Below are 27,995 nucleotides of genomic sequence, written 5' to 3' on the forward strand. Positions count from 1 at the left end.
CTTTGATATTCCTACATCTAATTCTTTTGAAAAGTCTTTCCCCAAACTGGCATTTGGCTTTATGTGAGCAGCTGATGCTTCGGAGTTGTTGAGAACCACTAAGACCAGAACTCTGTGTGTCCCTCAGTGTGGCCCAAAGCCATTCCAGCACAGAGAGGTCAGATGGGTTTTGTTGCCTGTCTGTGTGTCCAGCTTTTCTAACCTTTCTAACTTTACTCAATTTTCAGTGCCGTTTTCAAGCAGCAAAGAGAAATAAAGATAACTTCTCCTCTTGGCTCTTGCTGTAGGAAGAAGCTTGAAGAAATTGGTTAATTTTATTCTTTTTCAGGTGTCCTCCATCCACCCAGCACAGCTCTGTATTCAGCACAAGAAAGATGACTGCTTTGAATAACTAATTGGAATTGGTGATTATCAGCAGCATTGCTGCCAGTGTTGGGCTACAGACAAGGAGTCTGGTGAAACGCAGCAAGGTGGGCCCACTTCTGGCTGCTGCTGTGCCATGTAGAAGCTGCAGAGGCCTGCAGCTGGTGCCCGAGGCAGCTGAAGGGTCGGCCCATTTGGGCACGTGGCCCTGAAGAGCACAGATCTCCAGCAGGTCTCCCATCCGGGAGCTGATGGGCAGGGAGGAGAGCAGGCTGAGGGCTGAGCTCTGTGGCGAGAACAGGAGCAGCCGCGACCAAATACATGCAGTGGACAGCCCTGGGGCTGATGGAGAGGCAGAGGGCAGGGAGCAAGGGTACAGCCACTGTCCTGGCTGCCCTGCTCTCCTCCTTCCTGCAAGCTGCCGGGGTGGGAGCCCTGCACAGTTCTCTGGTGGCAGAGAATGGCAGCTGGGCTGCTGAGGAAGCACAGGGCAATGCGTCTATGGAGCACACGTTTTTCTCTCTGGATTATCAGCATGTCCAAGTCCCCTTCGAAATCACGCTCTGGATCATGCTTGCATCCTTGGCCAAAATAGGTGAGGTACCTTGGGAAGGTGAGGAGGGATGGGGTGGGCAGGGAGGGGCTGTTCTTTCCTAAGATAGCCTTTATGAGTAGGATCAGGAGGAAACAGGACAGGTTGAGGTTTGTCTTTGGAGTTCAGAGCTGTTTGGGGTGAAACAGGCGATGCTGCGGCTGGAGGTAACGTGGCACATTGTATGTCAGATGTGTGTGTTACATGGCAGATGTACTTCCTGCTGAATCCTCAGCTCTGCAAATGTACCTGTGTGTAATGCTAATCAGACCTGCAAGTGGCTGCTGTGCCCTTCATGGAGCATATTCAGCTGCTGTGAAATTCCTGTGAGCCAGATAAAGCCAAAGGAAATGTGTAAGGCAAGCAGATGTGTGTTCATCTGCAGGACTGGATAGAAGAAAGTGGAATTTATATATTCTTTATTTGTCCCCCACACAGGAATTGTAATCGCTTCTGTGAAATTCCTGCCGTAAAGGTTATTTTACCACCTTTTTCTTCAGAAAGGAAAAGTCTCTGAGATTCATTTTGATCAGAATTTAATTTCTTTCAGATAGAAATGGCCTTTTCTTTTTGCTTTTCTGCATCTTATGGAATGAGGTCTCAACTCCATCATTAAATATGAAGAAATAATAATCATCATTTTTTTTTTAATGTTGTTATTCCTGTTCCAGTTTAATTTGTTTCAATTTCCTTCTTCCTTTTAATAACCCACATCTAGTACTTACGGTGCGTGCCAGGACTTCTCTCTAGCAGACACTGGGTGTTGCACAAGGCTGGTCTGATTGATTCCTTGATCTTTTTTTCCATGTTACCTTTAATTTTGTGTTGCTAATTACAAGGGGTGACAGTTTCCATACTATTTAATAAATGAGATTCTTTTTTTTCTTTTTGTATGTATGGAATCTGTATTGTGTTTAAAATTAGCAGTTGCTGTTTATGCTCTTAGTGCTAAAGTTGGCATGCTAATTGGATTACATTATCCCAGAAGCATTTTTACTTACACAGATGATTTAGTTTATTTTCTCCTTGTATATTAGCATGACATTAAAGGTGTATTTTTAGGTATAAGGAATTGCAGACTGAACGTTTGATATCTTTTAGATTTCTTAGCTAGTTTCTGATTGGGCAGCTTTACCTTAATAACATAATTTATTATCATTGTTTATTTGCTTTGATTTATTATCAGTACTCCGAAGTGAAGGTAGGAAGGTAGGAGCTGGTGAAGCTTCCTCACCGCAAGGGGTGCCTGGTTTTCCTTGGCCAGTTTGGTCAGTAACAGAGATTTTTTCTGTTCATCCCCCTCCAGCATTTCACCTATACAATAAGCTGCCTTCTGTGGTGCCAGAAAGCTGTTTATTGATATTTGTGGGACTCATCATGGGGGGCATCATCTACGGCCTGAACGACAAGTCACCTCCTGTCATGGACAGCGATATCTTCTTCCTCTACTTGCTGCCACCCATCGTCCTCGACGCAGGGTACTTCATGCCCAGCCGCCCTTTTTTTGAGAACATCGGCACCATCCTCCTCTACGCGGTGGTGGGGACGATATGGAACGTGTTTGGGATCGGCTTTTCGCTCTATGGCATCTGCCAAGTGAGAGCTTTTGGGCTGCGGGACGTGTCGCTGCTCCACAACCTGCTTTTCGGCAGCCTGATTGCAGCAGTTGACCCCGTGGCAGTGCTGGCAGTGTTTGAGGAGATCCACGTCAACGAGAAGCTGCACATCCTGGTCTTTGGCGAGTCGCTCCTGAATGACGCGGTGACCGTGGTGAGGAGCAGGCTCTGTGAGAGCGCCTGGTGTCCAGAGGAAGGGCAGCGATGTCTGGTGACAATTTTGTTAATGGTTGTTTTCCCCTTTTTCACCCAGGTGCTCTACAAGCTGTTTCGATCATTCTGTGAAATGCCAGCCATCAAAACGGTGGATGTGTTCGCTGGAGTTGGAAAATTCTTTGTGGTTGGGATTGGGGGAGTGTTGGTAGGTCTTACCTTTGGGATGACCTCTGCCTTTACCACGCGATTCACCAAGGACATCCGTGTCATCGAGCCGCTCTTTGTCTTCCTGTACAGTTACCTTTCCTACCTCACCGCAGAGATGTTTCACCTCTCTGGCATTGTGGCGTAAGTGTGCCCCAGCGGCTCGTTTCTCTAAGAAGGATTTTTGGTTGTATTTGCTAACAGGTATCAAAAAATTGTTTTAAAGTTAGCTGCAAATCTGTCTGTGACAGCGAATAGAAAGGATGAAAATCTATGAAGTAGCTGAGAGGTGTAACCCCATTGCACACATTACACTACTGCACATAAACAGTACGATCTGCAGCTCACAAGCAATCCAGATCACTATGCCAGGCAAATTTCAAATGTCCGGTTCATTTAAGTAGGCTATTGAGGAATGGTTACTTGAGCCCCATAGGGGTTAGGCCCAGCCAAAACCAACATTTGAAAAACAGCAAGGATTCTTTAATCAAATCCTCATGACCTCAGAAAAATGTGGTCATTAGGTTTACAGCATGTCTGTTCTAGCTTCATCCCTGATCGTGCCTTACCAGATGGCATCTGGGGCTTGGTATCCAAAGGTGTGCTGAAAGCAGAGCTGGTAGTGGCACAGCAAAGTGATAGGTGGTGGTAGCTATTTATCCCTTATAGAGCTGAAGCCTGGAAATATGCCTTCTGTGTGAGAGAAGAGGGCTCTAATGGGAACTTCTGCCTGGATATTTGACTTGGAGGTTCTGACTGACCTCCAAAAGATTTCAGCCAAAGCTCATGTGCTTGTCTTGCATTTCTGTACTTGGTGTGGGTGGGCCCATCCATCACCTCCCTGCCTCTAATGGCATTGGAAATCTTCTGACCAAATTCAGCCAAGTTTGTCAGAGAGCAAGGTTTCAAAAGTACTAAAGCCAAACTGTTTGCAATTTCATAGAGCACAGTTAGTTCCATACATTGATGATTGACTTTGTGCTTACCTCACTGTGAATTTCACCTGAGGAGCTGATGCTGAGAAAAATAAATAAATCTAATAATCCTGGTGGTAGCAGAAGCCTTGCCTTGGAAAGCAGAGTCAGTTTAAAAACAAAGCATGGGTGATTCAGTCTTTCTGATTTCTGTGGGCTGATATTTGTTGCTACAACTTGAAATAAGTCAGCTGCTGCTGAGGATCACAACTGACCATTTAATATTTCCCTAAAGACTATAAACTGTACTAAGGCTCCATTGATAGCTACAGTGTAAACAACTGTAAATCTGATAATGAGATAAAAAGAAAATAAAAAATTTAAGTTGGGTACCAGCTAGACACAGGAGTGCCTGGGAGATTGATTTGAAAACTAATGGTACTTTTTTGGCAATAAACTATTCCTGTATCTTGCAGATTTTTGTTCTTTGAACAGTTAATACAAGCAATATTCTGGCATTACTGACAAAAATTCTAGCTCTGGGAATAGGTAAGAGAAAATCTATTTCTAGGAGCAAAAGACAGAACAGTGAAATAAATGTGCTGCATAATCATTATGGAGCAGAAAACATTCAATCCTAATGGTGTCTCTTTCTATCAATCAAAATCTACTGTACCCATTATGGAACCCATTTTCTATTCTTTTGAATAATGTATTGTTTCTAAAGGAAAACAATTGCAAAGGCAGCTGATTCCTGCAATACCAGTCTTACAATTGCCAAATTATAAATGCCTCTTCTATATATCTTGATTTCAAACTATTCATTGGTGATCAGGGAATACTGTATTATGAGAAACAGACCTTGGCAATTGTTTCTTTGAAAAATAATCTGATTGCAAAAATAAATAAATACATTCTACATAGTCCAAAAACCTTTTGAGTGCAACTCGATCTGCTAAACTTTTCTGCTAATGTTTTTTAACTACATATACATACATTCATATACGTTTATATATACATATATATATACACACAAATACTTTTTTCTCCTTGTCCCACTGGCAGCACCCATCTTTGAAGCTGTGAGGGGAAAAAAAGGTCAAATTTATTCTTTGTGAATGATTTGAACCCATCTCCTTTTTTTCCAAGAAGGATTTCCAAACCATGGCTCTGGAAGTTGGTTGCCCATATATCCCTGTTTGGTTTCTTAGTTGGAATTGTTTTATTCCCTCTTTATTGAGGCAAACTGAAAAATGACTTTGTTTTGCTGCACTTTAAGGCAAAGTAGATCAGTCTGACAGGGATAAATCAAAAAGTTCAATTTTGGAATATTTTTAAATAGTGATACATTTTTCTTATTAGATGAAAGATATAAACTTGGGTACTGGATGAAAAAGAGATTTTTGAATGTTGAGTCAGGTAAAACAGGCTCTCCTTTCCCAGTGAGAACATGGAGGCATTTCTGTGTCTGACCTTCCATATCCTGCACCTTTTCTCCTGGTCCTTCCCTTAACTCCAGTTTTGATTTCTGATTGGCAGTGAGGGAAAACGAATAATTATTTTAAGATGAAAGAAAAGCAAATATCTGTATTTGCTGTTGTCATTCGTTTGAATGCCAAGCCAAGTAATCAGCAACTCACAGTGGGTAGAAGTGCATCTTCATCTGAAAAAGACTATTTCAGTACTTCAGGTGAAGAAGAACAGCAGAGTTACCATGAAATCTCCTGGGAAGGGAATTTGTCATTGGTAACAAGGATGGCCTTACCAAATGCCAGGGAAAATCAGATCTCAGAAATGTAGAACTGTTTTACCACTTCTGGTACCAGTTTTAGAACAAAACGTTTCTGTCTGGATTAAAATATAAAAAATGGAACTTTGATTCTTTGAGAGCCCAGTTGCTCTGACCTTCTAAGACTGTCGGCCTGAATATGTATTGATTTGTAAAGCTGATGAATTAGACTAACCGCATGTACCCTGTAACTTAAAGAACCAATTAGCCATGAAAAATTGCAAGGCAGAGTTTTAATTGGTGCTGTGTGCTTCCTAAGTGACCTTGGGTACATGATACAAGGAAGTCAAATGTTCCGACTCCAGCAACACTCTCTAATTTACTTAGGAGGAGCAGTGAAGCCATTTCTTGGCTCATTGTGCAGCCTGATGAGCGTTCATTAAGATTCTTTTTACCACTCGAGCATTTTGTTGTTTTTTGGTTGCATATTGGATGGCTTCCTAGCTATGTCCAAAGAATGGACAACTCTGGATGGACTAAGAAATATGCAGAATGAGGTATGTTTTGTGTTTGTGTTTCCATTCAAGCTGCTCTTAAGCTACTATGACTTCTAGTCCTACAAGAGACTCCTGTAGTGACCACATAGCCAACACTTCAAAATAGTCCTGTTTGCACATAGTGCTCTCCCTTTCTCTCAAATGTCTTTCTCCCATGCAGGAAAACAGCTCCTAGGAATTAAACTCTTCTGCCCAGATGTGTTGAGATAGGTACAGTTAGAATGCTGAGAGCAGAGTACGGCGATGGGAAATGTTGTTGTGTGATACAGCAGGAGTGAATGAAGTTGTTTATCTGTGAAAATATTTGGGCAGTCTGGTCAACCTATATAGTATCTTACAGTCTTGACTGTCTTGCTGATGTTAGTGGGCTGTAGGAAGTGAATCACTAGCATTGTAAACATCTGACACTTGATAAAGCTGATATATTTTTCTTTAAATAATAATGTGTCAATGTTGTGCCCTTATGAAGAATGTTTCATTTTAATTTCCCCAGCATCATTGCTTGTGCCATGGGCATGAAACGTTATGTGGAGGCCAACATCTCCCTGAAGTCCCACACCACGGTCAAATACTTCATGAAGATGTGGAGCAGTGTTAGTGATACCCTCATCTTCATCTTTCTTGGAGTGTCTACCATTGGAGAAAATCACGAGTGGAACTGGCCATATATTTTCTTCACTGTCATTTTCTGTCTGATTTGGAGAGCACTAGGTATGGTGAAATGATGCTCTTTTGTTGTGGTTGTTGTTTGAATGGAACTTTATGATTCTGTTAGATGAGAGAATGCTTCTGCCCCTGCCATTACGTCTCCAGTTTCCCCATGTGTGGTGGTTATAGATATGAGTCATAGAATCATTTGAGTTGGAAGGAACCCTTAATGATCACCTAATCCAACTCCTCTGCCATGAACAAGGACAAGAAATGGGCTGTAGCCCTTCAGCACTGCTGTGGGGCTCAAAAGCAAGTCAGGCACCCTCCTGCAATTTTCTAGTCTGTGCAATCACCACAGACAGCACTGGTGCTAAATAGAAATTCTCACGATACCTGTAGGCCCTTCTTTGATTATCACGATCTCCTCTTCCATTTCAGTGTGTCATGGTCCCTTGCTATCTTCACAGCTGGAGAAGGAGTGTAAGCAAAGACCCTGGGATCAGGGCTGTGTAAAACCCTGAGGCCTTTGGCTGCATATCCTAAATTGCAGAGATGTAGGGGGTTTAATTCATAACAACTTCTGTGTACAGCAGTATCCTTAAATGGAAAACTGGAGGAACCGTTGGACAGCTGTCCCTGGAGATGCTTTATGCAGATTATTTGTGGGTAGATGAGAACTAGGACCTAAAATGGAGGTTAAAGGCAAAAATATGAGGATATTGTGTAACAAAGATTTAATTACCATGTTTAGGAATATAAGTAGCACCCTGCTATTTTTTTGTTGTTTGTTTGGGATTACATAAAGAACAAATCTTCGTGATGTGACATGGAAAGGAAATATGAAGCAACACTTCGCTGTCTTCTCCCTCTGTGGGAATGACTGTGAAATGCTGCTAGGAGAATGATATCCTGAAACAGTTTGAGAACTGGTCTGCAAGGCACAGAAAATGAGCTGTTCAAGGCAAGCTGTAGCTTTTCAGCTGCTGTTGTCCCTGTTTGGTCCACACACCCTGCTGAACAGGGTCAGCGGGCTGCTCAGGAGCTCCATGGAGGGGACTCTACATCCTCCGTGGGAATCCATTGCAGTGTTTGACCACACTCACAGTCAAAAAGAGACCAAAACTTAGTGGTAGCTGAAGAAAGAGTGTTGTACTTTACTGGTAATCTTTGCTAAAGGTGATCTTGTTGAGATTGGCTACAAGGAAAACCTGAGCTCTGGTGCCAGGACTCTGGGGTCCCATTTTTATGACTTCTAAGTGACCAGATAAATGTTTTAGTGTTGTCCTCAGGTGTACCTTACACTAATCCGGTGTTCTGAGCGGCTGTTTCTTTATTGTGTTCTGTATTATTGTCCTCATCTGAGTGAGTGCAGAGTGCTCACCTTGTCCACTGAATATAGGAGTACTAATATCATACAGATATTTTTTTCAAAGGATAAGATGATACAGATGAACTCTGTGACATCAATATGTTGCCATCTTCTTCATTCTCTATCTTTCTCACCTGTGAATGTTTTTATATATTAACAATATCTGCAGATACAGCAGAGCACACGTTTTTGGCAAAGACTTGATAGCTACAAAACATTCAATGGGATTTATGTTTACAAACCACTGAGTCAAACAGAATGGTAATTTACTTGAACTCAAATTTGATAGGCACTTCAAGAAATTGCTTAAATAGGCTAAGCCATGATTAGCAAGACGTAGCAGAATCTGTTTTATTTGCTGCTAATACATGCCAAGGTTTGTTTTAATAACTGCGCTGTAAATGCACTTAGAAACACAGTTATTGGTTGTGCATACGTTGAAATCTTTTATTATGATTAAACATTTCTTTTAAGTTATTTGCTTAGATGAGAAGAAGTTCTGAGTTATGTTGACTTTTATTTAGTTGGAAAATTCTTCATTGCAAGAGGTAAGGAGCGTATTACTGTTACAAAGCACCTGGCAAAATCCTCCGGCTCTGTCAACACAGCCATTCTGACTGCACTCAAATTACACCATACGTTAGAGGAGGGCTCAGTGCTGCGACCAGCAAAGAAAGCACTCTTTATATTCAAGGTCCCCCTGAATTAAATAAGAACACACAAACTAAGGCTGAAAATCATCCTGCATGTGTCACCCTGAGTGGGGCTTCCCATTGATCTTCGTGGCTGTAAATCTTCAAGAAATAAAATGTTTGTCCTATCAGTTGGCATTAAGATCACAGCTTAGAGCTTTAAGGCCAGACTTTTTGTATCTTTCTGCATCTGTCTTGTATTTGCAGATGACTGAAAATTATGTCAACTGCTGTCACCTTATATAGTCTTGAAATTGAGCAGTATAAATCTCTTACGTAAAGGTTTGTCATGTTTATTGTATTCCCCTAAGCCAGGAATGACTGAGGCTGGAAGAAAAGCCCTTCTCCAGGGCTCTGGGGTTCCAATGGCAGTGGGAAGGTATCCTGCTTGGCCTAGTGCTCAGTGTTCAGTGATGTTTTACTATGGAATATATCATTCAATCTTGAGAAAATTAACATATTGGATATATTTATGACAAATATATTCATTTTCTTTTTGTTTGAGATGTCCCCACCTTCTTTCCTGCTTTCAGGGGTTCTGGTGCTGACCTTCTTTGTGAACAGATTTCACGTGAACACCGTCACCAGCAAGGACCAATTCATCATTGCCTATGGGGGGCTCCGTGGTGCCATTTGCTTCTCTTTGGTCTTCTTGCTTCCTGACTTTCGCAGAAAGAAGCTCTTCATTGCAGCAACCACTGTGGTGATCCTCTTCACTGTGTTTGCACAGGTAACAGTGCTCAGCCCAAAGGACTGTCATGAGCATATGTAGAGAATGACCACGATTTCTGTCTTTTAGATGAGTGACCAGAACTAAGCATTAGACCTGGTGCACAAGCTAATGGATATGAGAATTTACTGGTCATTAAAATTCCCTTTGTGTCCGGTGTCCAGGTGGATAAAGTTTAAAAGTTGCTACTTAAAGAGGCAGAAGGTGTGATGCATTTGTGATGCATTTGTGAGACTGATTGTATTTTGTACAATTAAGTCGTATGCTGTAGCCTTTTTGGTGACAACATGTCCCATTTCTGATCTGATCCATCCTCATTGGGGCGGCAGTGGTGGAAACTGGGAGGAATTTTCTGAGAGTGACTCCCAGTTTATTGGGTTTCCAACAGTTGAAGCAATATCAATTGTTAGTTGCTGATCAAAATGTTTTGTATGTATACCTGAGAAGTCTTCATGTTCATGCAGCACAGCAGCTGCAATTATTTTATGATGATTCAGCAGCAAGGGGCTTGCGCTAACTCTTCTGCTGCAAAAAATGTGGGTGTGTTACTTGTTATAAAAGCAAGGAAAATCAAAAGAAATAAGTCATAGCGCACTTGATTTATTTGCCTCTGATTTTTCTTCCTTTATTTATTTATTTATTTTTAATTAATCTTTGAGTCCTGCATTCCCATTCTGCCCTAGAACTTCTTTAGTTGTAGTACAGAAACCTTCTTGCACGGAAACTGCTGCTTTGAGTCCGCTTATTTATGGCAGTGTTCTGTAACTGCTGAGAGAATGCAAAAAGGTCCTGAATATGCCGGTGCCCTGTACCCTAACAGATGAGATGCTGCAGATGAGATGAATGTTTCCTTTCCTATTGAGCATCTTACTGGGTTTGCAACAACATGAAGGTTTTGTTTCGGTGCGACAGGGGATTCCTGAGCGCGGGCACGTGTCTGTCTTGCTCCCAACAGAAGCCTGTAGGAGCTCCTATCGAAGTCCTTCCGTACTGGACTTCGCCTGTGGATGTGCTCCTGCTAGGACTGCTCTCGTTGCAGACAGACGCTCCGTTCTCGCATTCTCGGATCGCCCCTCCAGGTGCTCGGCAGCTTCCCTCCGCCAGGCACTGCTGTGACATCTAGTGGTCAAAGCTTCCCTGCACGCCTCCGGGAGGCGCGGGTTGCGGTGCTCCCTGCTGTTCTCTCCCCGGGAGCGAGCCTGTCACACTGGGGCTGCTTTCAAGGTTTCTCAGCAGAAAGCCACCTTTTGATTCACCTTGCAAATGCTGCCGCGTTCCAGCGAGGACGTGGTGGAAACACTGGGGTCGCTGGGTCCCGAAGGGAGCGGGGCTGATGGTGGGGAGGTGAGCAGCTCCATGTGGGGCTCAAGTGTGTGGGACGGGAGCTGGAAAAGCTCCCTGGTGCAGGATGTCCTCCTCCCCGTCCCAGGATGGGGCTGCAGAACAGCTGCGGGGCCTTTGGGACACGGGGTTACGGTGTCAGCTGCTGAGAGGCCCCATGGCTCAGCATCACCCAGGGAGAGCTGATTCCTTCCGCTTGGCCTCCCTGAACCCTGCAGTGTGGGCGCTGGGTGCTCAGGCAATGCAGGAGGAGCTGTGTTCATTCCTAAATCCTCCTAATCCACACCAGGAACTGAAAAAAAATCTATAACAAGTGCGACGTGCTGTGGGCTTGCAGGTTTCAGGGCCTTGTTGCATGCTGAAAAGAGACAGCGGGGGGCCTGGGGGTGGGGAACGTGGTTAGGTGAGGGTGACAAGTTTTAAGATGCAAATGTGGGTCAGAAATTGAAAAGATACGGTCATTAGGCATGTCTGCTCATGCAGAGACACTCTTGAGGCTCAGACAAAGGTTGTTCTAAGACAGCAGCTCCATTCTGCTGAGGCTTTGGGAAATCCTTCCCAGGACCAGGAAGGGGCTTTTGTGTAACCTCAAAGCTCAGCTGGTGATGTCACTCCCATGCTGATGGGCGGGAGGTGGACAGGATCCCCGTGGGGTCACTCAGCCCTCAGTGGGAGCAGAGCAGGCTTTGCTCAGGCAGCATCGTGCAGCTGGGGCAGTCATGAGAACAGTGGGGAGAAAGCAAACTTGCTGCAAAGCTGAATCTGAAAAGTGCTGTTATAACACAGCATGGAAAACATCAGTAAAAATAATAATGATAATAAGAAAAAGCAGGTTTTAGTGGGAGCCTTCAGCAACTTGGGTTTGTATGTAAGTTCTCCAGAAGTCTGAGCACTGCTGCAGCAGATTGGTGGATGTAGGATTGAGGAGTAAATATCATCCAATTCCCCACATTCTTCACATTGCTTTGGGTGGAAAGAGCAAGCGAAATATTGGCTACAAACAATTTCTGTTGACTTTTTTTTTTTGCTGCTGTTGTTTGTGTAATGTCTTTTTGTTATATATTTACAGTGATATCAGTAGTGACGTAGGTCTTAGTTTGTGTTTAGAGTGTTCAGTAGGTAGGGCACAGAAAGCAGGGGTGAAGCTGGTGAAGGCCAGCAAAGCATCTTGTTGGAGCGCAGATCCACTTCATTTTCTTGGAGATCCTGTCCACGCTGTCTGGAAAGCAAACCAACAACCAGTGTGTAAACAGCTGGGCTTGCCCATACATGGGTCTGTCACTGCTTTATATAACCCAGGAAATGTGGCTATTTTGGGCTTTCTAACTTGGTTGCATAAGGCCCTTCCCCCAAGAGATTTGGTTAATAATTTTGGGAAGGTTGGCTGAGCAATTGTCAAGTCCTCAGTGCTTGCAGGCGGGCCTGGCTCAGTGCCACCCAACCAGAGTCCTTCCAGGGGCTGTGGGCTCATCTGGAATGCCACAGAGGGCACTCACTGTTCTGTCTGTGTGTGGTTTAAAAACCAAATACCGTACTTTCCATTTAAAAATCACTCTCAGCCTTTTGGCCTCTGACCTCTTTGATGAAATTGTTAGCAAATGTAATCATCATATAGAGACTTCTGTATTTTCTCTTTGTTTGCTGAATATTTTTACCCATTAGCTACTGGATTGCTGTTGGTAGAAAACCATTGTGTGAGCTGTGCTATAGCTCATGTCATGTCATAGAATTGTATTGTGGTGTTGTGTTGGAAGGGACCTTAAAGCCCATTCAATTCCAGCCCCCCCCCATCCCTCTGCTGATGCAGTCCAGGGTACTGTTGGCCTCCCATCAGCATCATGCAGTGCTCTTTGGGCAAGCTGTCCTTGGTGGGGGGAGGTCATGGGGGACCTACAGGCATGACACAGTCTGGTGGCCTGAGAGACATGTAGGATTCTCATAGTTCTCCCATGGTGAGGAAGGACCTAAGGAACCCAGGTAAGTAGGTGCTTCTAAGTCTGGGAGTCCTGCTCACAAATCTCCAAAACACCATTTTAAAATGAACACAAATGTCGCTGATTATCCATTGAAGGCAAGAGTCCAAACTGTGTTGTCTATAGTTCATTTTTGTAATATCTGTTTGTGAATTTCATATATTTCTTATTTACTCTGAATAATTATGCATTTCAATTGCTATTAGCTATTAAAATGGCACATTAATTGTTTTTACTATAAAAATGTGTTCGACTCTCCTCTGTGCCAACATTTGTGACGTTCAGAACTCATAAACATTAACTGCTCCATTATTCTTATTGTAAACATGTCCTAGAAAAGAAGTTTCATATGGAAGCCTGACTGGGAAATGCATTACTGCAGCATTTTCAAAGTTCACTCACAAGGCTTAAAGGACATTAAAATTCTTCCCTTGACCTTCCCACCAGGTGTATACTTTGATTAGTAAACTTAGCCACTGGCTGATGGTCAAAGATCATTGGAGTAATGATCTGTGGCACTTAAATAGTGAGCAGACGTCACCCGCTCTGGTCTGGGCCACCCCTGGCAGGGGCTGTGTGCTCGGATGTCTCCAGGACAGCCATCACTCCAAGCATTTGAACTTTGGACATTTCAAGCCTCTTTATATCTGGTAGACTACAGCAATAGCAAACTTTGGGCTTGACCTTGAGGTTATTGGTTGAGTTTTTGTGATCTTGGAGATGCTGGAGGGCAGGTGAGGGGGGCAGAGCATTGCTCCTCTCTGCCACCCCTATCTAAAGGCTGCGTGTGAGCTGCTGTTGACAAGCTACTACTAAGGCTTTCTGCAAGCAGACAAAATGTTTGGCTTTCAAACATTAGCATATAGCAGGGTTTCCAGTGTTGTCAAAACTTCCTTTATTCTGCCTTAAAACACAGGTGCTAGCTCAAACAGCAGGCCTTGTTCTACCAGAAAAGCTACTTCTGCTGCAGTGGCTGTGGTTTGTATAAATTCCTGTGAATTTGCTCCAAAAGAGACAATGCAAGCACCACCAGAATGCTTGATGTGAAGAAAGCCTGACTTTTGGTTGTGTGATTTTGCTGCAGGGAATGACCATCCGCCCTCTTGTAGACTTGTTGCATGTCAAGAGGAAAAGAGAGAGTGCTCCCACGGTGGGTGAGCAGATTCACATTCGGGTAAGTAAGGAATCCAGCAACACATGGCTTGAGCTTCTCAAGGGCTTTGCTGGTGGGCATAGAGTCCTTCTGCAATGCAATGTGCCTCCGGAACTCCATAGCCTTGCAAACTCCTCTTGATTTTGCTTGAGTCCTCTGCAGGTCAGACCCTTTCCAGGTTTAGAGTCCTCTGCAGCTCTCTAACACAGGGTTATTATTTCTATTGCATTGGCAACCTTTCACAGAGTTGAGTGTTGCACAAGGTGATGTACAAACATGGCAGGCAAAGATGGTCGCTTGCCCAAAAGCTTGTCAGAAAATCATAGAATAGATTGGGTTGGAAGAATTTAACGATCACTCAGTTCCAACCCTGCCATGGTCTGGTTGCCCCTACCAGGTCAGGCTGCCCAGCACTCCATTCAGCCTGGCCTTGGGCATCTCCAAGGATGGGGCACCTGCATCAGCATCATCAGTTTGGATATTTAAAAAACAAACAAACAAAACCCAGGAAGAGTAAGACAAACACTATATTGGACAGGATCACTGAAGTCCCCGTAGCCCAAAGGTGCAGTTTGGTTCACCTTGCTCTCACCATCCAGACGTTGGCCTTTCTGCTTACAGAGACTTCATTGCAGAGTGATTCAACTCCAGGAGAAAGCAAGGATTTCTGCACCCTTCCCCAGGGCTCTGCATGGCTGAAGGGAAGCAAGGCTGGATCCCACTGCAGCTGCGATGCAATCTGGGGAACAACTGGATCTTGTTCAGTTTGATGCTTACAACCCAATAGAGAACTGTGGCGTGGGATGTCTAATTTGATGATGTGCCATGTCCAGTACGAAGTACTGCTCTGAATTTAATTGCTTATGCCCAGTCACACTTCCATAAGCATGTCTCCTTCTGGAATATTTTTGCCTTCTTTTTGAGTAGCTAGAAATAGAGATGTTAGGTCTGGGGACATGTATAAAATGTTTGGCATCCTCACAATTAGGTTGTATTACAGGGCTTTGTCTGAGGTTAACAGAACAGTTCAATAGGCTGAGGAGGCTTTTCCTATAATGAACAGAGAATACTTTCTTCTTTTGTTAGTGTCTGAATAGTAAATCATCTCTGAAAATGTGTTTATTGGGAAATGTGAGCTGAAAATGGCCATGTACCAATTAAGTTAAGTAGACAAGGTAACAATGCAGATAGTTGGAAGGCAGGCATGCAGGGAACCAGAAGCAGCTTTTGTCCTCGCATTTCTCAGTCCCCATAGCTGAGACATTCAGCGTGAGGCCCTGTTTGTGCAGCTCTGGCTGGGAGGTGCCACCCAGTGCTCACAGGAGCACTCATCAACCAGGATTCTTTAATGCGTTTTAAAAAATAATAATGTTTTTGAATAAGGCACAGTATGGTCAATGATTTTATTTAGTGGGAAGTGCCTGGGGGAAGGCAGTACTTATTATTCAAGTGGAGTATTCATTTGTACATTATCTCTGTTTATATCCTGAAGATACTGTTCTCCTGAGACAAGCTGTCCTCGAAACACGTGGCACGAGCATTACTGAGGCCCGGTGTGCAGGATGTGCCAGCCATTAGCCAACCTGCACGTATCATAAGGAACAGATCCCCGTCCCCCAGCGATTAGTCTTTGCTTGCACAGACCTGAAAGAAAGCAGCCAAATCTCTCATTGTGCTCCAGAACCAAGGGATACATGTGTAGGGCTGAATGGGGAATTAGGCTGACAGCCCCTCTTCTTGTTTACCAGAGCCGTGTACCTTGCTGGAAATGTCCCCCATTCTGTCTGCTGGCTTTTGATGTTTGCTGACTGAGTTCATCACGTATGCAATACATGCAACCAGTGTATAGCAAAATCCTCTCTTCTGTTTAGTTCTTGGATCACTTGCTGGCTGGCATAGAAGATATATCTGGACACTGGGGACAGTATTACTGGAAAGACAAGTAAGGATTTGCCAAAATACAACTGTGTACATGTGTAGAAAAAAATGAGTCTGGTTCCTATTCTGTAAGTTTCTGCTGTGGGCTGCTGAGCCTCATTCATCCTTGTGGCACGGCACAGATGGGAAGGGGCAGCTCCTCCATCTGCAGCAAGGTGAGACCAGGCTCCTGGGGCACTGCTGCTGAGCAGAGCAAAGCCTCTTTCCTTCCTTGCAGGAAGCATGTTGTTCTTTGCTCTAAAAAGACTCCTTTCTCCCTACCTACAGTGTTTGCCCCTTGTCCAGAGAAATTTGCTGGAAACACAAGAGCTGTGGGTGCCATGGTAGATTGTCCATGTAGAAGAAATTATTGTTACTTTTAAATAATAGCTTAACCTGTAGTAGTAACAATCTACATGGTTTAATTCGTTTACAGCTGACTTCATGATAATGGCTTAGATTGTGGCAGCTGATGGGTATTTTCTTAGAAATGTCAGTGCTTGGAAGTGCCACTAGAGGGTATGGGAAGCACTACTGCTGCTCCTTGAAAGTGGGTTTTCATGTGGCTGAGCTGCAGCATCGCTGTCTGTTACCGGATTTTTTCCAAATGTTGTGCTGCATTTGAGCAGAAAGTGGGAAGAAACAACTCAAGAGGGCATCTGGAAGTGTTTAAATCACTAAATCCTGTTGTATCCCTGGGGCTACTGCATGTACTTGTAGCACTTACTGGCCTTTGTAATAAATTTGGCACTTTGGGGAGTTTTTATTGTATTTGAAGATGTTTTAATATCTTAGCTTATGTACAGAAATAAGTAGGGACTGGCCTCTTGGGCAGCAGGTTTCTAGAAAGCAGGAAATGAAATATAATAGAGTATGGGGCAACTGTTGACTGTGAAGCTGCTGGCTTGCTCAGACCCACAGTAGTTGTAGGGAGCAAAGGGCAGGAGGCTAAGAACGCCTTGCTTTGTTCTCAAACAGGTTGGAGTATTTCAACAGCAAATATCTGCAGAAGTTCCTGCTCCGAGAATACGACCAGCCCAAATCAAGCATTGTGCTTCTCTACGAAAAGCTGGAGCGGAAGCACGCCATCGAGCTGGCAGAAGCAGGGCAGCTGGGCCATGCCCCATCTCACCCATCCTTGCTGTAAGTGCTCCCCAGCCTGTCTCCACAAATAGGGTTATAGTTATAATATAGCTGTGTCCCTGTTTGGGAAAGCCAGCAGATAGGGTTTATCCTCCTGTCATATGCTGGAAAGAATCATGACTGAGATTTATTGACTTTTCTCAAGGAAAGAAATCTTCTTTTAAGAAAGATATAGATAGATAGATCTGGAAAGATTTAAGTACCTCCAAGTCATTGGACATATAGCTGGGAATATCAGCTTTGTTTTAGAGCCTTTCAAAATCACATTAGGTGGAAGTTTGGTTTGCATTGGATTCCAGGTAGCCAGATTACTGTCTCTGATGTGCCACCTTCATGGAGTGCTATCTGCAAGGGAAAGGCACTTGCTCAACTCTGTAGCTTCATGTGGAATAAATACGAGATAAATCTGATGTGCTGCACACCAAGAGGCTGCCATTGTCCACATCCCTACCACCAGAAGGAGCAGTTACAGAATCAAAGGATCACAGAATGCTTGGATTGGAAGGGACCTTACAGCCTCCCTAGCCTCAACCCCTGCCATGGGCTGGCTGCCCCCCACCAGTTCATACTGCCCAGGGTCCAATCCCACCTGGCCTTGAGCACCCAGGAATGGGGCACCCACAGCATTCTGGGCAGCAGCGCCAGGGTCACTGCCCTTGGAGTAAAGAATTTCCCCCCGGCATTTAATCTGAATCTCCTCTCTTTTATTTTAAAGCCATTTTCCCTTTATCTCTCACTATCAGACCATGTAAAAAGTTCCTCTCTCTCTTTTTTTTATATGCTCCTTTTAAGTATTGAAATATTATGAAGGTATTTAACAAACTTCTCAGCCTCCTCTGCTTCTCCCTGCCCCAGGCTGTTCCATAGAAAGAAACAGCATACTTTGTGCCAATGCAAAATAAACACTATTTCAAGATTAGGAGGAGGATATTCACAACTTACTGGTGGGTGGCTGGGCTCCATCTGTAAGGGCCTGCTAGTGGTCATGTCTGCCTGTTCCGCTTGTGGTGCCCAACAGAGATACTGGGCATTGGTGACACACCAGCTGTGCACCTCCTGAAGTAAGGTGCTTTGGTTTTCTTTGCAGTAACAGTGACAGGACTGTCATCTCAGAGAAGAAATCGGAGGATGCTTTGTGTCCGGATGGTCTGGAAGACATACAGGAAATACTGGCAAGGAACTTGTACAGAATCAGGAGAATGGTATAGCCCTTCCCTCCATCCATATTTTACATGTCCAATAACAAAAGTTATTTCTGTTATCCCAGCAGCCTGAGCAGATGTTGTGAATATTTACATAATTACTAATGATGTGGCTTTGTGAGCAGAGAATAGTTGGCTGTGTGAACAGCCAGATCCAGTTTCCAAGTCAGTGGCACGTTTCTGTTTGCAGCATGACAGCTTTTGAAAGGTTCCCCCAGTCAGCCTGTAATTTCATGAGGTATTTTAGGCATCAGCACCCAGCACCAGAAGCGAAAAGAGCACATGGATCCTCAGGCATCAGGTTAGCTCATCCAGCTCCTGGTTACCTACCAGAGCTGCATGGTTGCAGCATTACAGCCATCCCATGCCCCATCATCGTGCCATTGCAGCCTGGTGTGCTGTGACCTCAAAGCAATACCAATACCATACCAATACCAAAGTAAACCAATACCGTAATTTTTACTACAAATCTGGTACATCAGGGGATGACATAAAAGCATTTGCTGTTTACAGAATATCTCACAAATAATCCCTCTGAGGTTTGACACAGAGCCTAGGAAGGTGCATTCTGATTGCTACTCACGTGCTGATACATGGAGCCTTATCCTTAAAATCCACCTAAGCCTTTGTTTTGTGGATTATGCACGAAATACTGAGTCCTTGGGGATGTGGCTGGGGTGGGCATCTCAGCACAGCAGAAGCAAACACCCCCTTGCTGCCACTTTGCTGAGCTGAGAGAAAGAATGAGATAAGGCTGGGCAGAAACCTATAGAAATGGTAGAATGCTCTCTACAACTCCCTCAAAGGAGGTGGTAGTGAGGTGGGGTTGTCCTCCTCTTCCAGGTAATTGTGATAGGATGAGATGTAATGGCCTTAAATTGCCCCAGGGAAAGTTCGGGTTGGATATGAGGAAAATTTCTTCTCTGAAAGAGTGGTGAGGTGCTGGCACAGGCTGCCCAGGGAGGAGGTGGAGTCACCATTCCTGAAGGTGTTAAGAAATATGGAGATGTGGCACTGAGGGACATAGTGGGTGTGATGGGGATGGGCTGATGGTTGGACTTACTGATCTTTTCCAATATTAATGATCCTATGATTCTCTCTGGCCACCTCTGGGGCTGAGTGTCCCCACGTCTGGGGGACAACTGAGAGCTGTCCCATGCTCACAATGCTCTGTGGTGCACGGCAGGGCCCGGCATACAGCAGGCACACGCTGCCCGGCGAGACGGAGCCTGTGGAGCAGGCCCAGGAGATCCTCATCCTGCAGCGCCGCAGCCTGCGGGTGGATGCAAGTGGGAGCGACGGGATCAGCCCCAGGAAGGAGGTAAGGGAGTGGGGATGTGCCCGCAGCAGCAGTGCATGTACTCTGTGGTGATGGGACCGCAGGTATCACAAGAACAGGGAAAAGGGCTCTTCCCTCCTCTCTTATCTTAAAAAAAAAAAAAAAGAAAAAGCAATAAAAACAAAAAGTCTTCCTCAATCCAAAATGGCATTCCAGTGAGTAGGGAAATAAACCTACCCAATTCCTGACAAACAAATGAGCCATCCTGTGTGCAGCACCGTTCAGCTCTTTGTAAGCTGAAGCTTCCACCCATACCAGGAAAGTTACTGACTAAGCAAATATTATTAATTGAGCCTCAGCTTGTAGATTTAGAGATCTACTTTTCCCATGTTTTCTTTTCTGGGAGATTTTGTGGCAGGCTGGTGTTGAGTGCATCCATTGTCAGCACTCCAGATGCTCTGCAAACATTTAAAATTGGTGGGTTTTTTGACCCCAAAAAATCCTTGTTTAAAAGGACAGAAGTGTTACTGTGAGTGCTCTTATTTATTTTGGAGGTGATTTTTTTGTTTTTAAAAGCAACTACAGTTCTGGGCAGACTCAAAGGAAATAAAATGGAAGCGTTGCATGCTGGATTGCTGGAGAGCCACACAAATTCCAGGTTGGCTGGGATAGCTCCCTGCCAGCTCATATTCTGAGCGAGGGGAGAAGCAAGGTGAATGTGACGCCTGTGTGCCCGTGGCTTCTGCTGGCTTCTCTGCCATTGATGAAAGGAGCTGGGCAAGTGTTCCCTGTGGAAAGGGGGAATGGTCCAGGAGCAGCATGTGAGGAGTGGGCTCAGTCCTACTAGGCTACTCTAGTCCTTTGTAACTCTTCATCTGCAGGAAATCCAATGAAGACCCCACAATTTGCCCCCAGACCGCCGCCACAGCACAGCATCAGTAATGGCTGAGCCATCCTAAATTTCACCTCCTTCTTGGAGGCTCCATCACTGAGGAGAACAGGGTGACCTTTTAAAGAGATACTTTATCTTTCTTTATTTAGATAGTGATTTTCCACGGCAGCACAAGATCTCCAGGCTGCCGCGGGCTTTATTCCATTCTGATTTCTTTGTTCAAATGCCAGTCATCGAGGAGCCTGCCGAGAGCTGCAGCGATGCACCAAATGCTACTGTTTCCCAGCTCTCCTTGCAGAAAGGTGTTCCGGCTCTTGCAAACAACTTAAAAGATTTAATTTGATCATTTGCATGCTGATTGGTACTTACAATTCAAAATAGATAGGGAAGAACATGGCATGTTCCTGTAGAACATTTGGTATAATTAAACTTCAAAAGAACAACATCAAACTCGCACTGATTTTGAGCACATTATGTACTTTAAGGACATTTGATTGTTAACCCTTGTGCTGCCACATTCCTGCCCTCTGCTGCTCCCAGCAGTGATATTAAATAGGGAATCTGGCACCTCAGTAAGACCTCCATTTCTCTGAGCACTTAGAACTGGCCTTTCTGAGGAAAGAATGCTCTGGTGAACATTCCCCTTCAGACAGATGCATGGGACTTGTCAGCTGCTGTCAGTGGCGCACAACGAGCACTTGGGTGCAATGCAACATGCCAAGCTGATACTTAATGCAGCTGTCAAAAATATAAAAAAAAGATGCATCCAGCAGGACTAGGGAGGCAATTGTCCTTCTGTGTTTGGCACTGGTGAGGCCACACCTCGAGTGCTGTGTTCAGTTTTGGGCTTCTCACTGTAAGAAAGATGTCAAGGCCTTGCGGCATGTCCAGAGGAGGAAGGTGGAACTGTGAAGGGTCTAGAGCACAAGACTTATAGGGAATGGCTGAGGGAACTGGGACTGTTAGTATGGAGAAAAGGAGACTTAGGAGAGAACTTATTGCCCTCTACAACTCCCTGAAAAGAGGTTGTGGCAGGGTGGGGGTCAGCTTCTTCTCCCACATAACTTGTGATAGAACTAGAGGGAGTGGTCTCAAGATGGTCAGGGAGGGTTCAAGCTGGATATTAAGAAAAACTTCTTCTCTGAAAGAGTGATCAGGCACTGGAATGGGCTGCCTGGAGAGGAAGTGGAGTCACTGTTCCTAGAGGTGTTGAAGGGAAGGATAGATGTTGCACTGAGGGCATGGTTAGTGGGCATGGTGGAGAGGGATTGGTAGTTGGCCTAGATGGTCTCAGAGGTCTTTTCTAACCTTAATGGTTCTGTGATTCTATAATTTGAGGATACCCTATCAGTGGAGGTGCCTGAGGTCAGTTTGGATGAAGCCTTGGGCAAACTGATCTGGTGGGTGGCAGCCAGCCCACAGCAAGTGATTGGAACTAGATAGTCTTTTAAGAAGCCTTCCAACCTAAGCCATTCTATGTCTCGTAGGAGACGTCTGGGAGTGCTCATCATATCTTTACAATAGCTACTTCTCCCTTGCCCAGTCTAAATAGAGCATGTATAAATGCTGAGAGACATCACTAGAGTGAGCCTCAGCCCAAAAAGCAGCACTCTGAAACCTAAACCAAAAAGTCAGGAGGATGTGGTGTGATCAACACTTTTATCTGTTATCTTGTAGAGTATCTGCCTCATTTTGATTTGGATAGAAGTAAGACCATCCTCAGCCTCAGAATATCAGCGTGCAGTAGGGAGGTGTGTGATGGCAGCGCTTCCCACTGTAAGAGAAAAGATTGTAGCACTGGAATTTGCAAGCGGAAAGAAGAAACACTGATAAAAAGCAGTTTATTATTTAAAAAATAAGTATTTTAAATTTTATATTGGATAAAAATAAGGCACTGATTTAGAATTTCATGCCAAATTGACAAGCAAATGGTCTTTAAAATAGCTGTCAGCAGAAGACTGAGGTGGCTGGCATTGGAGACTTTATATCTATTTCATACTCCATTTTTTGTAGTCCCTGAAAGGAGGGTTTGGCCTCCCAGGCTTTGAGTCAGCAGCAAAATCCATTCATCCCCATGCTGCACGTTTTTCTATTCTGCATTTCTCCACAAGATGGAAGCATTACAACTGTGTTTGCAAACCAAGCTGGAAAACAAGGAGCAGAACCAATCTTCCAGCCAAGGGCCCTGCAACCCTCCAGCGGTGGTGCAATGTGTGGGCTGTCTTCCTTTTCCAGCCTATGTGAAAGGAAGCTTTTGCTATACATTCAACCAATTACATGTGATGAGCTGAGCAAATAATTAAAAAATCCCTTTGGCTCAATAGAAATACTGCTTTTCCTGCTCAGCGGCTGTCAACATGTAGGGCTTTTTCTTTTTTACTGAAATTGATTGTTCTTGTGCTATTAAATTATGAAGCTGTAGTAGCTCAATTAGATTAATCTCATAGTTTATTAGGGACTGATTTCTTTCTTCCTGTATCAGCCAACACAAAAATAAGGGCTGCATGGAAATGTGTCCTTCTGTAGGCCTCCATCAGCCCAAGGACCAGCAGTGGAGCTCCTCCCGCCCAGCTTTTGCTTAGCCAGCACCAGTCCCTGACTAGACCAGTCCTGGTCGAGTATTAAATGTGGAGGTTGGTGGCCCTGCCTGTGGCTGGGGCCTTGGAGCATAATGATCCTTGAGGTTACTTCCAACCATTCTATGATTCAGTCCCTTCCTGCCTTTGTCCTGCCTGTCTTCAGGTGTCAATCTTTTGGCTTTACTGTGGTGTGAGGTGGCTCCTGGCTGTGCTAGGAACCATGCTATGGGTTTGCCAAGTGAATAGGTGAGAAGCAAGGAACGAACAACCGTTGTCCTCTGAGCCTGTAGTGCGAGTCAGATGTTTTACACCAGGCTCAAAAATCTTGGCAAGGTTGAGAGGTGACTTCAGATCTGAATTGCAGCCCAGAGGATTAACTCCAAGACACTATCTATTTCCAACAGAAAATTTGCCTTCCTCCGCCTAAGGACAAAATTCCTCCCGAAGGCCACTGCTTCCTGTGACTATGCATCACATTGGCTCTCAACGCTGTGTGTGTTTTAGGCTTGCCTTGTTTCAGGCAAGGAGCCAACACAAAGTACCCTGGCACTGTGTTTTCTGAGACCCGGGATAGCTTTTATTTACCATGGAACACCCAGAAAATCCTTGCACCTGTAGCCAGGCAACTTGGCTCTCTTTTCTTCTGCCAAAACACAAGTGCACTCCCCTAGAAAGAGCTTATTTGGAGCTGCCCATAAGCCGTGTGCGTAAATGACATACTGCCTTTGGTAATTATGTCGGAGCCCTGTCATGGAGCATGCTCTGAGCAGTATTAAATGCCTCTGGGAATGGCTTTCCAGGGAGCCAGGCTGATGCTGCGGAGCCCGGGAGGCATTGTCATGAAAATGGTCAATAAAACCGTGTACAATGAGCAGAGGGCATCGGGTCCCTTGTTAAGGGAGGGGGGAAAGGGAAGGGAAACAAAACAGAAAGCCAGGTTGGGAAATGTCCAGAGTTATTTGGCAGTCCAGATTCCTGGCCCTGGGTGCCAAATCACAGCTGCACAAGAGGCTTATTCCCAGTTCACAAGAAAACTGAACAGTGAGGGCAGGACGGTGCTACCTGCTGGTTTCAGAAAGGTGGTGGTGGGCTCACTGCCGCCTTCGTGCTGCATTTGTGTCCTGGGCCTGGGCTTGGTGTCCCCATGGTGGTCAGTTCCTCCTGCATTGCGCTGCTGGAGAGCTTCCACCAACCCAACCACATTGGTGTCTGTAAATATTTCCCCTTAGAAATGCCTGCCATGCACTGGGTCTATTTTTAGAACTAGTTCTTCTTGTTTTTCTTGGCAAAAGTAAAACAAATGGAAGCAGAGTCCTTGGGGATCGCAAATGGCTTGTTTATGAAGCATGAGTGTCATTAACAGACTTGCTAGCAATCTTCATAAATGCATTAAAGCACTTTTCTTCCTTAATCACAGAAGGAGGGCTCTTCCCTGGTGCGGGGTGACTCCGATGTGCAGCCCCGGCTGTGCCGCTCCCTCACTGGTAAGTGGAGATGGGGGTCCCTTCTCACCCTGCCCTGCTGGGGACATCTCAGCAGGGGATAAGGAGGGCAGTGCTCTGAGATGTGAGTGCTGTGCAGAAGGGATTCCGAAAATTAACATCCTCGGTGTTTTGTTTTGTTTGCTGAGTATTATTAAAATGCGCCATTAGAAGCACTGTCATGAATCTTTGTTACAGAAGGACCAGTGGTTCAGAACCTCATGTGTTTTTGTATGCGCAAGCTCATTCTTTAGACACATGAAAGCTTAGATTTCACGCTTTAAACAAATGGTTTAATATGAAGGAGTATAGCTGATCAAAGCTGTAAAATGCATCTTCCCAAATGTAGAGGATGGTCTTGTTTTAGCCTTGAAATCACAGCATTATTCAGTTTCCATCTCTACCAGAGATGTAGCAGGTGGGAACTGGGCAATGAGTCTTTGAGTACTCAGCAAACACCATCAGCACAGTCACATCTGTAAGGCTGAGGATTAGAGAGATGCTACATTTGTCAATCCTCCAGGTGGGAGGAGGTTCCCTGGAGGTTTTCAAGGAGAGGGAAGATGTCACACTGAGGGTCATGGATTGAAGTGATCACAGCCGTGGGTTGATGCTTGGACTAGATGAGTTAGTGGTCTTTTCAACATCACTGATTCTATGATTCCATGATTTTGTGATTTACTGCCTCCAAATATGGGCTGACCTGGACTGAGGGTCTGGGTTAAGCGTTAGTATACAAAGTATTTCTTTATTAGTTGTATACTTGAAAAATATTTAAGAAAAGAGAAAGTATATTTGTTTCCTTTCATTATTTTTTATGTCATTCTGATTCTAATGTCTTTCTTTGCAGTTTTATTTAAAAGTTTTAACTACAAACATATTAAGTAGAGAGTTGTATAGCTGGTGCTTTATCTGCACAAAGGTGCCTCACTGCAGCTTTGCACAAGCAGGTGGAGGGAACACAACTCTGTGGCATTCCTGTGTTCATGGCGTGGCCACCTGCTGTGGATGTATCTGTTTTAGTCCATGGTTTATTACAAATGTTTAACATTTGTAAAATGTTTAAATGTTCTTGAAGAAGAACATAAGTGTAACCAGAGCAGAGTGCCAAAAATACAGAAATTCTGGGTTGTTTTTAAATTATTTTTTATTAAATTCTCTCGTCAAGGCTGTGCCCCAGGGAACACGTGGGCACAGGGCTGATGGGGCTGCACTCCTTTCATTGTGCCTTTGTGCACCCAGACAGAACGTGGCATGGTTTCATTGATCCAGACACATAGCATATTTCAAGGTACAAAGTAGGGCTCACATTCTGCTTTTTCCCCCTCCCCTCATCTACCCAGACGCTGATCTTTGTCTTCTGTTTCGTAATTGAAAAGTGATCTTCGCAGCAACATAGCTCATCCCCAATGAGCCAGTGGTCATCTCAATGGCTCTCAGTACTGCTTCATTACTGCTGACCCACAAAGGAGAACATCCCTCACCCGTGCCTCTGCTTTTCTCTTCTTGCAGTGGAGGATGCAGAGAAGGTTCGGGCTGTGAAGCAGAACCGGTCGCAGTCTGTGTGTGTGATCCCTGCCCACAGCAAGCAGGAAGGAGCAGGGAAAGAGATGGCTTTGGATATGTGATGCTGCTGGCTGCGTCTCACTGCTTTGCGGGTGTCCATAATACAGTCTGCTTTCTTTTCTTTTTCTCTTTTTTTGAGTCTCTCTCTCTCTCTCTCTCTTTTTTTTTTGTAATGGTGACCAGCAACATGATCTTAATGTAAATAAGATGCGTATTGAAAAAGACAGCATGAGCATGGACTATGCAAAAAAATTCTCAGTGATCTCCATCACATCATGCTCTCGTTGTGCAGCACTATGTTTTGAAAGGGAGGCGAGGAAAAGGCCAATATTGGATATTAGGAAAAACTTATTCTCAGAAAAAGTGGTGGGATATTGGCACAGGCTGTCCAGAGGGATAGTGGAGTCACCATCCCTGGGGGTGTTCAAGAAAAGGGCAGATGTGGCACTGAGGGATGTGATCTAGAGTAGTCACAGGCACGGTGGTGGTTGGATTACATGATCTTAGTGATCCTTCCAACTGCAATGATTCTATGATTCTGTGAAATGATGCACAGACAAGAAAGTGCAAGAAAAAAATGTTTAATAAAATGAGATATTGGGTCTTCTCAGTAGTCAGCAGGGATAGAATAAACAGCAGGGAGCATTTAGATTATATGTTAGGAGAAACTTTGTAATCTCAAGGAGAGTTTTATTAAGCGATGGAGCATGCTGCAGAAATGACAGCAGAAAGAGCAAAAAACCTCTGCTGCTTCTCAGGAATTGGTGAGTCCTCAGTGTGAGCATTAATGTGCATTCCTGAGTCAAATCGTGTTGTTCAATCAGGTGAAGTGTCTTAGCAGAGGGAACATCTCACAACAGCACGTGGGTCTCTTAAGCGAAACTTATTACGGATAATAAGTGTTAGAAGGAGTACAAATATTCTTTTAAAATTTATTTAAGGATTAACATTGGAAAATAAAATGTCCTATGGAGAAGCCTGTCAGTTTTGATCTCTGGGGCAGGAAACGTGCAAACTCTTTGTGCAAAGAGCAGTGCTGGAACGGGAGAGGGGCAGTCGCTGACCTGGGGTCACTCCTCTCACGTGGTGCTGCAGTATTGCTGCTGGGTCTCCAACATCTGCTCCAAAGCAGGCACCAACCAGTGCAAAGGTTGGTGCCTGCACCACGAGCAGGACTGCAGAGGATCTGAGAGGTTTTCTGCTGCCATTACTGAGACTTTCAGTGTTGGAAGAAGCTTGAATTAGTGTCCTAATAAGTAGAGAAAGAGGTCCCTATCCCTCTGCTGTCAGAAAAGGCACAAACCCTGCAGCAAAGCAGGTGCAGAGCTGCAAGGATGTCACCTGAAGATGAGAGACACTTTCACATTTGGGTCATTTTGTCCAAAGGTGAAGGTAAGTAAGTGTCCAAGCCTTTGCATTCTTATCCAAACCCAAAAGGCTCAGTTTGGTACTGCAAACATTGGTGTTTTTCTTTGTCTTCCCTTCTTCTGCAATGAATTCAAGAGCATTTTTAAGTTGCACCAGGGGAGGTTCAGGTTGGATGTTAAGAAAAATTTCTTTTCTTAAAAGAGTGGTTTGGCACTGGCACAGACTGACCAGAGAGGTGGGGGAGTCACCAACCCTGGGGGTGTTCAAGAGCTGTGAGGACGTGGCACTGAGGGACGTGCTTGGTGGGCATGGTGGGGATGGGCTGATGGTTGGACTAGATGATCTTAGAGGTCTTTTCCAACCTTAATGATTCTAGGATTCTATGGTTTAATCTGAACAAGTGGCAAAGAAACTCCTTCTGAATTAAGAGTAGAAGTTAGAGGAATTTGCATACTTCCCTCCATGATATTTTTGGACCTTGGGAGCCAATCTCCTGTGTACATGAGTGCTCCATGAGGAGATCACTGC

General features: G+C 44.6%; 1 protein-coding gene across 2 annotated transcripts; it reads left to right on the top strand.

Annotated features, from left to right (window-relative positions):
* The first annotated feature begins 684 nt into the window (after nucleotides 1–684).
* On the top strand, nucleotides 685–27,995 carry LOC116229684 (sodium/hydrogen exchanger 2-like). 2 transcript variants are annotated; one of them, XM_031594326.2, is made up of 12 exons: nucleotides 685–958; nucleotides 2,262–2,725; nucleotides 2,825–3,075; nucleotides 6,625–6,842; nucleotides 9,377–9,573; nucleotides 13,972–14,061; nucleotides 15,912–15,982; nucleotides 16,936–17,100; nucleotides 18,188–18,302; nucleotides 19,489–19,623; nucleotides 24,470–24,536; nucleotides 26,046–27,995. In XM_031594326.2, the coding sequence occupies exons 1-12, from the start codon at nucleotides 685–687 to the stop codon at nucleotides 26,159–26,161; spliced, it is 2,163 nt and encodes a 720-aa protein (XP_031450186.2). In that variant the 3' UTR covers nucleotides 26,162–27,995. The 2 variants fall into 2 exon arrangements, with proteins under 2 accessions (XP_031450186.2, XP_090006362.1); XM_090150236.1 differs by lacking the exons at nucleotides 24,470–24,536; nucleotides 26,046–27,995 and adding an exon at nucleotides 23,457–23,690.

Source organism: Phasianus colchicus, chromosome 14 (assembly GCF_987193195.1).
Source record: "Phasianus colchicus chromosome 14, bPhaCol1.hap1.1, whole genome shotgun sequence".
Taxonomy (NCBI): domain Eukaryota; kingdom Metazoa; phylum Chordata; class Aves; order Galliformes; family Phasianidae; genus Phasianus; species Phasianus colchicus.

What these genes read in the sequence shown, in the direction of transcription:
- LOC116229684 (XM_031594326.2), top strand. Translation starts at nt 685, where the DNA reads ATGCAGTGGACAGCCCTGGGGCTGATGGAGAGGCAGAGGGCAGGGAGC. An exon ending in TGCATCCTTGGCCAAAATAG is followed by an intron (nt 959 to 2,261) that starts GTGAGGTACCTT and finishes ATCCCCCTCCAG; the next exon opens with CATTTCACCTATACAATAAG. An exon ending in CCATCTCACCCATCCTTGCT is followed by an intron (nt 17,101 to 18,187) that starts GTAAGTGCTCCC and finishes TTTTCTTTGCAG; the next exon opens with TAACAGTGACAGGACTGTCA.